General features: G+C 38.9%; 1 protein-coding gene across 2 annotated transcripts in view; it reads left to right on the top strand.

Moving 5' to 3' along the window:
• RAB3C (RAB3C, member RAS oncogene family) overlaps window positions 1-13,292 on the top strand; it is a 274,835-nt gene that overhangs the window by 248,331 nt on the left and 13,212 nt on the right. For both annotated transcript variants that reach the window (XM_043887795.1, XM_043887794.1), the window contains exon 4: window positions 2,872-2,996. In XM_043887795.1, the coding sequence (XP_043743730.1) occupies window positions 2,872-2,996 (125 nt within the window). The remainder of the gene's footprint in view (window positions 1-2,871; window positions 2,997-13,292) is intronic.

The following is a 13,292-nucleotide window of genomic DNA, read 5'->3' as shown; positions in this document are numbered from 1 at the left end:
CAAAGAGTCGGACACTGAGCAACTGAACTGAACTGAACCCTGTTGATGGTGCACATTGTCAGGAAGTCCAAGCTAGTCAAAAACAAATCTTACTCGATTAACCAGCTCTGATGGCAAATTAATGTTTTGTTTACCTCAGCACAGAGTGCCCAGACCATAATTATCACTTGATTAAAAAAAGAAATGATCTCCAATGGCTCTTTAAGCTTTTAAGGTAATGGTTCTGTAGAACTCCTTGGTAATTATAGAAAATGTTCATTTTAAATTATTTCCTTGGCAATTTAAGACATTGCAGAGGTTAAAGTATTTCTTATATAAGAACAAACAGGAAGGGGTATGTTTGATGTAATCATAGCCTCCCCAAATTATACACACATATATATACTATATATATAGTATAAACAGGGAATATTGTGTATGAATAGATGCATAATCTATCACTGTGGCATCCTAAGACCTCCATGAGTTATTATGTTAGCAGAACTGAGAGACATATTTAATGGGAAAAGCAAGCGTTCCATTAACTTGGTGAAGTGAAAGAAAGTGAAGTTGCTCAGTCATGTGCGACTCTTTGCGACCCCATGGACTGTAGCCCAACAGGCTCCTCTGTCCATGGGATTTTTCAGGCAAGAATACTGGAGTGGGTTGCCATTTCCTTCTCCAGGGGATCTTCCCGACCCAGGGATCAAACCCAGGTCTCCTGCATTGTAGGGGGACACTTTTACCATCTGAGCCACCAGGGAAGATTTTTGTTTTGTTTTTTTAACCTGGTTAAACAGTAAAAATCAGCTCGTGTTTTTTGTTTTGTTTTTTTAACCTTCACAAAAGTGCACCCCTATCCTGGGCTGAATTTTTTCAGGCAAGCATTTGTCCTTGGTAAATTCAGCAAGCCATGCCATTTACACACCAGCCCCAACCCCTTATGCAAGTAGGACATTCTCCTGAGACTGCTTTCCTTAACCTCATTCTGCATATTTTATTTCCAGCTGTGTGCCAAGATAAGAACTTTTCCCATTAACAGAGGGGCTCTCAACCTAGGCCCTTTCTAGGCATAGGCCAAGCCTTGGCCAATAAGAACGATACGAGCAAAGGGATAATTTTTCTTTTTTAATTACCTAAGGAAATGTGATTAGAGTTCCTTTCAAGAACCTTTGAAATTTCTTTGTAGAGTTATGTTACCACTTGAGGTTTAAGATGTGTCCAGGTATAAAATATTTTTTACACCTTAATTTACTCTTAATTCTTCATTTTTTGTATACTCCACACTTTAAGATGAGGTAAGTGAAAAAGTTTAGGTTTTGAATGTCTGCCTTTATTTTCCCAGTGAATGTCACTGTTGCTAGAGGAATATATTACTAACTTAGGTGTCAGAATTAGAAAGGTCCTATCCCTGGCTTTTTCTGATAAAATATGTTGCACCTTGAGATGCTCACATGGAACCAGAGGTATCTTTCACCAGATATTTTAATCTTATTTGAAAACTTGTACTTGGTTTGGGGAAGTACTCTGAAATCAGACCATGTCTGCCTCTTAGCTCTCTCCTTTCTTCTTGGAAGGGAGAAATAGTGATGACATCTCATTGAAAGCTCTCCTGCTGCAGTTTAAAGCTATTGGCTTTCATTCTCTCTTCAAGTTGAGAACAGTTCACCACCATTTTCTATTTAAAAATCCTGAAGGATTTGACAGTTGCTAGTAAGAACATACCAAGCTTCTCTTTTTGACACTTTACAAATCCCTTCATTAAACTTTCAACATTTTTTTAGGTTTTCGATTTCTCTCCTGACCACCCACTGGGTGATGTGTCTTTCCCACCTATCTTGAATTGTTATCAAGTAAGAACGTGGCCAATAAAAAGGGAGGATTAAAGAACATGGCTTCCTTTCAGCTTCTTTTCTGAAATGACAGCAAATACACTAGAACTTAACTTCTCAAACTTTTAATGAGTAGTACTGACGTATATTTAAGAACTATGCTGCCTTGGTTTGATTTCCAGATTTACTGCTTTACTAGCTGAGTTGTCTTGAGCAAATTTTTTAACCTCTCTATGCCTCATTTTCCTCGACTATAAAATGGAGATCATAATGGTATCTCCATTGAGTTACTCTAAGGATTAAGTTAACATACATACATAAAGAGTTTAAAACAGTACCTGTAAATATTAACTATTATAATTACCATCTAAGTATTGAAATCAAAAGTTGGTTATGAGCCTTATGATCCGTACTGGAAGCTTATTCTGAAACTTAAAACACCAGCTCATTGCATTGTAATTGTGATATTAACAAACCTGGCATTTTTCTCTGAATAATGTAAGCATGAGAATATTATTATAATCTGTTTTTTTAACATTATAATTGCCCCCATGTTTCCTAACCCAATTGTCTTAGCTCTTTAAGTTGTGATTGTAACATGGTAAAATGAGATTTTCCTGTGATGGACTGTAAATAGTGACCAGCCACCTCAGGTTTCTTGGAACTAAGGGGTTTCTTGAGACAAAGGACTTTTACTGCTAAAACTGGGAACATCTTGGGCAAACTGGGATGACTGGCCACTCATTCCAGTTATAAAAGTACTGTGGAATGTGGAGTAGAAGAGAAGGAAGAAGCAGCAGTAATATTAATCTCATCAAATACAGAGGAATTCTAAATACAACACCACAGTTCCCCTGATTTTTGACTCATGTGATCCCAAATGAGTATCTGAAGGGTAGACTTGCACTGAACTAATTAATTCTAAATGTCAGGCATCTGGGCTTCATTTTTTGCTGTTATCATCATCTCTCTGTGGGATATATTTCTTCTCCTTCATTTTATGCTGTTGTACTTTTCTCTGATCAGTTTTTTGCCTTTTTTTTTTCTTTTTTCTTTTTAGGTCAACTCAAATCAAAACATACTCATGGGATAATGCCCAGGTTATCCTGGTTGGGAACAAATGTGACATGGAAGATGAGCGAGTCATCTCAACCGAGAGGGGCCAACATTTAGGAGAACAGCTTGGTAAGAAACAAATTATCAAATTAACAAGAAAAAGAACATGTTAATTACTTGTAACACAGAACAGAGTCCCAGCTAATTGCTAAGATGAATTAAATGAAAAGATTGCCAACCCGACAGTGGAAGCCAACACATTACCCACTAGCAGTACATGGATTTTCTCCCCGTTTCTGTGGCATCCTTAGAATACAAGCACAATTACAGAAGCAAAATAGACAGCCAGCATTTGGATCTAGAACACGGTGTTCCGATTCTCATTGCATAAAACAGACAGGATATGCCTCGTTTGCTATTTCTTGGGGGCTTTTCTTCTGTATACAACACTTTACACTGAGAGCACATTATTATTCTATGTGCTTACTGCTTTCAAGTTTCCATTGGAAGAGGGTGGATAATAGGCACAGAATAGGTTGCATTAGATTTTGGTTCTAAGTAGACTGGTGGCAATGTGTGTCACAGTTACAAACCTCTTTGAGACTCAATCTCCTCATCTTTTAAGAATGAGTATCATGACTCATGCCTACTTTATTAAGTCTTTGTAGATAAAAGCAACTGCGATGAGAGATATGAAAACACTTGAGAAATGGAAAAGCCAATTCAAATGTAAAAGATTCTATCTAGGGAAAAAATGTTGGCGTCAATAGGGTAGAATTTTGGTACAAAGGAGGGGATCAGGACTGATCTTTACAATAATAATTTTTATTGCAGTAGAGCTGATTTACAATGTGTTAGTTTCAGGTGTATAGCAAAGTGAGTCAGTTACACGCACATCACACTCACCCTCCCTAGAGGTCTCTGTAACTGTCCTCATTTCTTTTCATTCTTTTGTCTCCATTCTGTTCTGTGGCAGTGATTTCCACATTCTATCTTCCAGCTCACTTATCCGTTCTTCTGCCTCAGTTATTCTATTGATTCTTTCTAGTGTATTTTTTAAGGTATTATGTTGTTCACCTCTGTTTGTTCTTTAAATCTTCTCTTTTTAAAACATTTCTGGTATCTTCTTGGTCTATGCCTCCATTCTTTTTCTGAGATTTTGAATCATATTTACCATTATTACTCTGAATTATTTTTCTGGTAGATTGCCTATCTTCTTGTCTTCCTTTGGTTGTTATTTTGGGTTTTAATTTTGTTGCTTCATCTGCACACATTTCTCTTGTTTTCTCATTTTGTCTTTCTGTGTTTGTGGTCTCCTTTCCACAGACTGCAGGATCACAATTCCTCTTGCTTCTGGTGTCTGGCCTCTGGTGGATGAGGGGCTGGTCCTGGGGTGAGGTAGGTGTCCAGGTGGGAGGGACTGGCATCTGCCCCCTGGTGAGTGGAGCTGGGTCTTGTTCCTCTGGTGGGCAAGGGAGTGTCAGGGGGTGTGATTTGAGGTGGCTGTGAGCTCAGTGCAATTTTAGGCAGCCTGTCTCCTAATGGGTGACACTATATTCCTATCTACTTTGTTGTTTGGCTTGAGGCTTTCCAGCACTGGAGGCTGTAGGTTGCTGGGTTGGACTGGGTCTTGGTGCCAAAACTGGGACCTCCTAGAGAGCTCACACTGGCCAGCATTCCCTGGGGTCTCTAGTACCAGTCTCCTTGCCCCCACAGTGAGCTACAACCAACCCTCACCTCCCAGGAGGCCCTCCAAGACCCTAGGTAGGTCTAACCCAGGTTCCTATGTATGTACTTCTTTTTTCTGGTCCCAGTGCATATGAGACCTTGTGTGTACCCTCTAAGAATGGACTCTGTTTTCCTCAGCCCTGTGGAGCTCCCGCCGTCAACCTCTGCTTGTCTTCAAGGTTAAATGCTCTGGGGGTTCTTCTTTCAAATGGCAGACCCTCAGATTGTGTCTTGGGGGGCTGTTTTTATGTAGGGACATTTCTGTGTAGCCTGTGTGGGTTTTTTTTTTTTTTTTTGCAGCTTTTAGTATAGATGTCTGCCACCTCTTCCTTCAGTGTATGCTGGTCCGTTATTCCCTTGATGGGAGGTATGATGGATGTTGTGGTGACCAGAGTCTGCACTGGATATTGAGCAGGGCCTTCCTTTTGTTCTGTGGTTGTCACTACCCTGTCAGGGGCAGGGTCCACTCCCTAGTTCTTGGAGTAGCAGCTCCCAGATCTGTTTCTTAGCTGTGTTTCTGATCTGTGATGTGAGTTAGGTGAGATTGGAGCACTCCTGCTGGGGCAGAAGCCATGGAGTACTCCGTCTCTTGAGCTACTCACGTGTAGGTGTGCTCTGCTGTGTCACCTTTGATCTGTTGTGCAGGATCTCAGATTATACTGTTATTGACGGTGCTCTCATTCCCACCGTAACTATCTGTATGCCAGCAGTTTGCCCTGGTGTTTCTTGCATGTGTGCTAAGTCACTTCAGTCATGTCCAACTCTTTGCAACCCCTTGACTGTAGCCCACTAGTCTCCTCTGTCCATGGGATTCTCCAGGCAAGAATAACTGTAGTGGGTTGCAACTTCCTTCTCCAGGGGATCTTCCCAATCCAGGGATCAAACCTGTGTCTCTTGCACTGCAAGCAGATTCTTTACCCACTGAACCACCTGGATATTTCCTGAGCATTGTTTTCACCAAGCCACCAGCACAGATCCCCTGAGGTCAGTCCCAGGATTGCAGTAATCATAGATCTGGACCCACTATGGGTGCTAAGGGGGCAGCTCAGACTTTGGCCTGGTCCAACATCCAATGTGTACGTGCCTACAAAGTCCACAGCTGCTGAAGCTAGACCTGTCTCAGCTGCAGGAACATTCATTGTCCATTCAGACATTCTGCAGGTGCTGAGTGTACAAAGCCAGTTGCTGGGCTGTAAATCCATTGTTTGTGTAGGTGTGAACAACGATTTCATCTCTTCTTCCTTAGTTGCATGGCTCTTGGGGCGCAGCTGTGTGTATGGGAACCACATGTAGGCATCTGCTCCTGAGTCTGGCCCACAGCATACAAGCCCACCTCATGGGGTGGGGAGGGGATGTGGAGGAGGTCATGGGGGGTGACTTATGCATGGCAGAGGCCACTGAGTAAGAGGAGAGGCTGCAATGGCCATGACTGATTTATTGATTCGAGGTTTTTTGTTTTTTTCTTTTTTTACTGAGCATGTGCTATATATCCTGCACTGTGCCAGACATTATAAGGGATACCAAAAAACTATGATCCACAGTTCCTAGGCTAAAGTTGCTTTCAGTCAAGTGGGGATACCAGAGATATACACAAGAGAGCAGGAATTATAAAACAACAAGAAAATAGGATAATGAGGATATGGTAAGCTGGAGGTGCATGCTAAGAGGAAAGCAACAGAGGGAATGAGGCAGACACAGGTTGTCGTCAGGAGGTTTGGGAATGAAGTGGAATGGGAGATGGATAAAGAGCAATGCAGAGGGAACAGAGAGAGAATATATGGAAATGAGCAGAACAGCTAGGAAGAGGTGAGTGATAAGAGGAGCTAGCAATCGTATGGTTAAATGACAAGATAAGTTTTGAATGGTCCCAAAAAGGAGAGTAGAATATGAAAACCATTAAGAAGAAACATTGAGAAGAAACATTATGAATAAAGGGCACAGTGGAATAAGGATCCTGAGAAGAACACTGGGAGGACAATGAGTGAAAAAGTTGGAACCCAGCATAATGTTATGGAAGTAGAGTGGATTTGGGGGACAATTCCAGCCTTTGAGTAAAGGAGTTGGAATTGTTTCTTTTCTTTCTTTTTTTATTTTTTTTGTATACAAGAGAGATCACTGAGGAATTCTTAGCAGGGATGAGTCTGGCTTTCTAACCTCTCTGGTCAGGACCAGAAATGTATGAAATGTATCCAGTCTAGCAAGCCAGTGCATACCTACATAGAAAGAGAATGAAATGGAAGTTTCACAATACACATTTACCCTTATTAGATGAGATTTGTTCTGATGCTGTCCTCTTTTCTATTATTTTTCATCATTTTTCAAGTTTTCAACTCACTAAATATATGCTAGGATCCACTAATGTGCCTCAACCCACTAAAATTTGAAAAACCCTGTTCTGAAGGGGGCACTTTGGGATTAATCTGTGGGGAGTGTGTAGCACAGATTAGAGAAGCAGAGATCTCAATAGGTCATCTGTTACTTGGTTAATGTTACTTGGTCATCTCATAAATGAACTATGCACAGTCCAGTCTGAGAGGCTGACCATTTCCTTATGCGATTAGTGAGCTCATTAGACTAAAGGCTATCACCCAATGACCATAAGAACCCTCCTACTAAGTTCTTGAAGCTGCCATGAGAAGGTCATAACAGCTGATGTCTGGCTGCACGTGGCTACCCTTGATCTTTTATTTCATCCATAGGGCTTTGCTCTATTCCATCAACTTACCAATGTTTTCCACTAAAAGTCTGAAAAACTTGGCAATCTTTTCTTAGTCGTCTTAGCACCTCAGGAAGCTAGGAATAGAGAATAATAGATTCCCCGAGAGAGAGAGAAAGGAAATCTGGGAGAGGTTGGCAGGGTAGCTTCCTAAGACCATCTCTCCCTCCTTGTGTTTTCTTGATGAGTCAAGCATATACCACATCGGGGGAAGAAACTGCTACACAGATGTAAATGATTTCTATATATAAACCTGAAAACTGTTTAATTCAAAGAAACCAAGAATGGGAGCCATTCTTGGGAGCCAAGAATTAAGTGACATGGGTACAAAAGAGGCAGGTAACGGGCTACATTTTTTTTTTTTAACCACTGTAATAATAAATTACTTGGGTGTTGAGAAGGTCATGTTATGGAAGGGAATTAAAATGGTGAGAACACATCAAGGAGGTGACTTTCCTTGGAATTCCACCGACTGACACAAACAGAACTGACACAAAACCACCTTTTCATGTGGTACACAGATGCAGGAAGTTTCCTGCAATTATGAGGCAGAAATGTTTTACGTACCCGTGCAAGGCCTTCCAGTGATTTCTGATTGATTTTTTTGCTCTGTATTCAATAAACCCCAGCAGTTGTCTTAGCAACCAGCACTTGGGCATTTCTAGAGTCATTTACCTTCTTTAATGTGGTTTTTTCCTTCTCATGACTACATATACTTCTATAAATGAGCTTGAAAGATCATTTATAAGGGAAAAACCTCAGCTTAAAGATTTTAAAGGTCTTAGCTTTATTTTGTAAAATTACTAGTAAAATTACCTTGTCCAGAATAGCATCACACACAAACAAAGGTTGGGTACTGTTTTTTAAATGTCATTACCATATCTTAGCAGATGGCTCAAAACAAAACAAAAACAAGAGTTTTATTGACCTAGTTACAATTAACTCTCCACTGTGGATGATTACATCCATATACCATTTGTTTCTCCTAATGAAGTTACTTAATGGAACTGAGCTATAGTTGAGGTCTTTAAAATACTCATATGGCAGCCTCCCGTGATTATTCAGTTCAGTTTACCAAATATTTACAATACATCAGATGCCTAGAAATACATTGATAACACTACCTTTCAAGAACAACCATTGTAGTGCCTGAGTTAGACTATACAGACAATGAACATTTTTTAGGTCTTTCCCTTTCCCGGTTTTGTTTCATTTGGCCTGCTGGGCATGCCCTCCTTGTTGAACTCTGCCATCTTCACTTCAATATCATGGTGCTCTCTCTCCGGCCGTATCTTGGCTGTTCCTTGGGAGATTTCTTCTCTTTCTCTCTCTTGCACTTTGTCTTTCTATCCTTGGACCACCACTCTTCTCTCTGCACCCTCCCTTAGATACTCCCAACCACTTCCGAGGCATGAACTCTGTCTATAAACTAACGACAGCCAATCCTGCCTTAGCCCTGACCCTTTCACCTAGGCTTCCATCTCCTCTACCTACCTGCCAGCTTCACATGTTCAGTACTTCCAGTTTAGGATGGTCCTCTGTATCACTTGCAACTGCATCCTGTGGGATTCTTTTTCAAGTGCATATTTGTCAACTGTAACCCAGGCATTCTGCATCAAAGTTTCTGAAGCCTAGGAATCTTCATGTTTAAAACACACCCTTCTGACTTTTCTATGACCCTAAATTTTTAGAACACTGGCTTAAATGGCTGGGAATGTTTGAAGAATGCACGGAATTGCCCCAGAGCTGAATATTATCCTATAGCTAGTATCATTCTTCCCATATGTGTTTTTGACATCTCCTATAGGTGCATGTATCTATAACAGTATATAGGACTGTTTTGGATTTTTATCTTTATCCAAATACAAATTTACAGTAAAGCAATAATCTCTATATATTAACATATACAATCTTATAATTTAAGTGTAAAAATGTTGAATTAGAAAGGATAGGAGAAATAATTAAGGATATCAGTATCAGTTCAGTCACTCAGTTGTGTCTGACTCTTTGCAACCCCGTGGACTGCAGGATGCCAGGCTTCCCTGTCCATCACCATCTCCTGGAGTTTACTCAAACTCATGTCCATCAATTTGGTGTTGCCATCCAACCATCTCATCCTCTGCTGTCCCCTTCTCCTCCCACCTTCAATCTTTCCCAGCATCAGGATCTTTTCCAAGGAGTCAGTTCTTCGCATCAGGTGGTGAAAGTATTGGAGTGTCAGCTTCAGCATTAGTTCTTCCAATGAATACTCAGAACAGATTTCCTTTAGGATGGACTGGTTGGATCTCCTTGCAGCCCCAAGGGACTCTCAAGAGTCTTCTCCAACACCACAGTTCAAAGGCATTGACCTTGTTGGTAAAGTAATGTCTCTGCTTTTTAATATGTGATCTAGGTTGGTCATAGCTTTTCTTCCAAGGACCAAGCATCTTTTAATTTCATGGCTTCAGTAACTACCTGCAGTGATTTTGGAACCCCCCAAAATAAAGTCGCTCACTGTTTCCATTGTTTCCCCATCTATTTGCCATGAAGTGATGGGACCAGATATAACTGGGAGTAAGAACAAAGAAATTTTGGGAGGAGAATGGATTTTTATTGCCTTGAAATTTTAGAAGAATACTTGACACATTTTTACAAGTTCTGAATGGGCAGAAAGTGCAGAAACTCTGAGGTCTTCTAAAAAATGTAGTCAGAGAAACAAAAACTGCAAACAAACTAATTGCTTTTGGAGAGAAGTGATTTTTTAAATAACTAATTTGTAAGGATACAATTTTGTGTTTTTAATTTACATTCATACTTCTTCCTAAAGGAAATTATATATATATATATATATATATATATATATATATATATATATCTCCTATTACTCTCCATTCAAATAATTGTCATGGTGTCATGTGCCTATATTACTAAATTCCAACCCCCATCTTCTCCATCCTTCCCCCTTGTTCAGCACAGGGACCCTGTGAGGATCTCTAACAACTATAAAATATTCTCATACTTTGCCGTCTTTCCAGCCTGTAAAATGTGCTTCCCCTTCTTTTCACCTCTAATTATTTTTTGCTTTGATTATTCATCTTCAAATGTTTATTAAACACCTATAATGATATCAAAGAGTCATGATATATCTTCCTCCTTGTGGAGCTTAATGTGTGGTCAGCATATCAAAAATATAATAAAGTATCATGAATATGCAAATTAAACAGGGCAGGAAAACATTAAAATGAGCATAACTTGAAGGATGAAGAAGGGACATGCAGATCTATAATACAAGTAAATAGTTCCTTCTGTTTTAGGAATATGAAGACTCCCAAAAAGGCACATTCTTATGTCTATAAACTCTGAAACATTGATTCAATAATGTTTAGTTAAGCAATTCTCCAAGGGAATAATCTCTTGAAGTAGAAAAAGGTAAATTAAAGACAAATTGGAAAGGATTCCTTCACTTAACAAGGAATATACTAAAAGAACTGATTGTATCTGGAGGAGGGAGGTGGTACAGACAGGATATAGAGTAGCTTTCCCAAAAGTCTAGATAAATCAAGTAAGGCAGATGTACCACAGCTAATAGAGTTTGAATTCTTTTGGGGACATTTCTGTCCTGTCAAGAATAAGAGTTTGGATATGTTGGCTATGAGGCTCCATATGACTTGATATCACTTTAAGAGACATGTTAAAACTAGGGTGGATGCAAACCAGATTTTCAACAAATGCTAAAGGATCTTCTCTAGACAGAAAATACAGAAAAGGTTTATCAACTTGAAACCAAAACAACAAAGTAAATTGCAGTGGGATCATACTTATCAATAATTACCTTAAATGTAAATGGGTTGAATGCCCCAACCAAAAGACAAAGACTAGCTGAATGGATACAAAAACAAGACCCCTATATATGCTGTCTACAAGAGACCCAACTCAAACCAAGGGACACATACAGACTGAAACTGAAGGGCTAGAAAAAGATATTTCATGCAAATGGAGACCAAAAGAAAGCAGGAGTAGCAATACTCATATCAGATAAAATAGACTTTGAAATAAAGGCCGTGAAGAGAGACAAAGAAGGACATTACATAATGATCAAAGATCAATCCAAGAAGAAAAAATAACAATTATAAATATATATGCACCCGACATAGGAGCACCGCAATATGTAAGGCAAATGCTAACAAGTATGAAAGGGGAAATTAACAGTAACACAGTAATAGTGGGAGACTTTAATACCCCATTCACACCTATGGATAGATCAACTAAACAGAAAATTAGCAAGGAAACACAAACTTTAAATGATACAATATAGCAGTTAGACCTAATTGATATCTATCGGGCATTTCACCCAAAAACAATGAATTTCACCTTTTTCTCAAGTGCACACAGAACCATCTCCAGGATAGATCACATCCTTGGCCATAAATCTAGCCTTGGTTAATTCAAAAAAATTGAAATTATTTCAAACAACTTTTCTGATCACAATGTGGTAAGATTAAATGTCAACTATAGGAAAAAGACTATTAAAAATACAAGTATATGGAGGCTAAACAATACGTGTCTGAATAACTGACAAATCACAGAAGAAATCCAAAAAAGAAATCAAAATATGCATAGAAACAAATGAAAATGAAAACATGACAACCCAAAACCTATGGGATTCAGTAAAAGGAGTGCTAAGGGGAAGGTTCATAGCAATACAAACTTACCTCAAGAAACAAGAGAAAAATCAAATAGATAACCTAACTTTATACCAAAAGCAACTAAAAAAAGAAGAAATGAAGAACCACAGGTTTGTAGAAAGAAAGAAATCATACAAATTAGGGCAGAAATAAATGAAAAAGAAACAAAGGAGAGCAAATGTCAACAAAACTAAAAGCTGGTTCTCTGAGAAAATAAAATAGACAAGCCATTAGCCAGACTCATCAAGGAAAAAAGGGAGAAGAATCAAATCAACAAAATTAGAAATGAAAGTGGAGAAATCACAACAGACAACACAGAAATACAAAGGATCATATTAGCAACTGTATGCCAATAAAATGGACAACTTGGAAGAAATGGACAAATTCTTAGAAAAGTATAACTTTCCCAAACTGAACCAGGAAGAAATAGAAAATCTTAACAGACCCATCACAAGCATGGAAATCAAAACCATAGTCAAAAATCTTCTGACAAACAAAAGCCCAGGACCAGATGGCTTCACAGGTAAATTCTGCCAAAAATTTAGAGAAAAGCTAACACCTATCCTACTCAAACTCTTCCAGAAAATTGCAGAGGAAGGTAAACTTCCAAACTCATTCTATGAGGCCACCATCACCCTAATACCAAAACCTGACAAAGATACCACAAAAAAAAGAAAACTATAGGCCAATATCACTGATGAACATAGATGCAAAAATCCTCAACAGAATTATAGCAGACAGAATCAAAAACATATTAAAAAGATCATACATCATGACCAAGTGGGCTTTATCCCAGGGATGCAAGGATTCTTCAATATTTGCAAATCAACCAATGTGATATACACCACAGTAACAAATTGAAAGATAAAAACCATATGATTATCTCAATAGATGCAGAGAAAGCATCTGACAAAATTCAACATCCATTTATGATAAAACCTTCCAGAAAGCAGGCACAGAAGGACCATACCTCAACATAATAAAAGCCATATATGATAAACCCACAGCAAACATTATCCTCAATGGAGAAAAATTGAAAATATTCCCCCTAAAGTCAGGAACAGGACAAGGGTGCCCACTCTCACCACTACTATTCAACATCATTTTGGAAGTTTTAGCCACAACAATCAGAGAAGAAAAAGAAATAAGGGAATCCAGATTGGAAAAAAGTAAAACTTGCACTGTTTGTAGATGACATGATCCTCTACATAGAAAACCCTAAAGACACCACCAGAAAATTACTAGAGCTAATCAATGAATATAGTAAAGTTGCAGGATATAAAATTAACACACCAATATGCCTTGCATTCCTATACA

Source organism: Cervus elaphus, chromosome 25, assembly GCF_910594005.1.
Source record: "Cervus elaphus chromosome 25, mCerEla1.1, whole genome shotgun sequence".
In the NCBI taxonomy this organism is placed as follows: Eukaryota; Metazoa; Chordata; class Mammalia; order Artiodactyla; family Cervidae; genus Cervus; species Cervus elaphus.
This window is presented reverse-complemented; position numbering and strand designations above follow the sequence as displayed.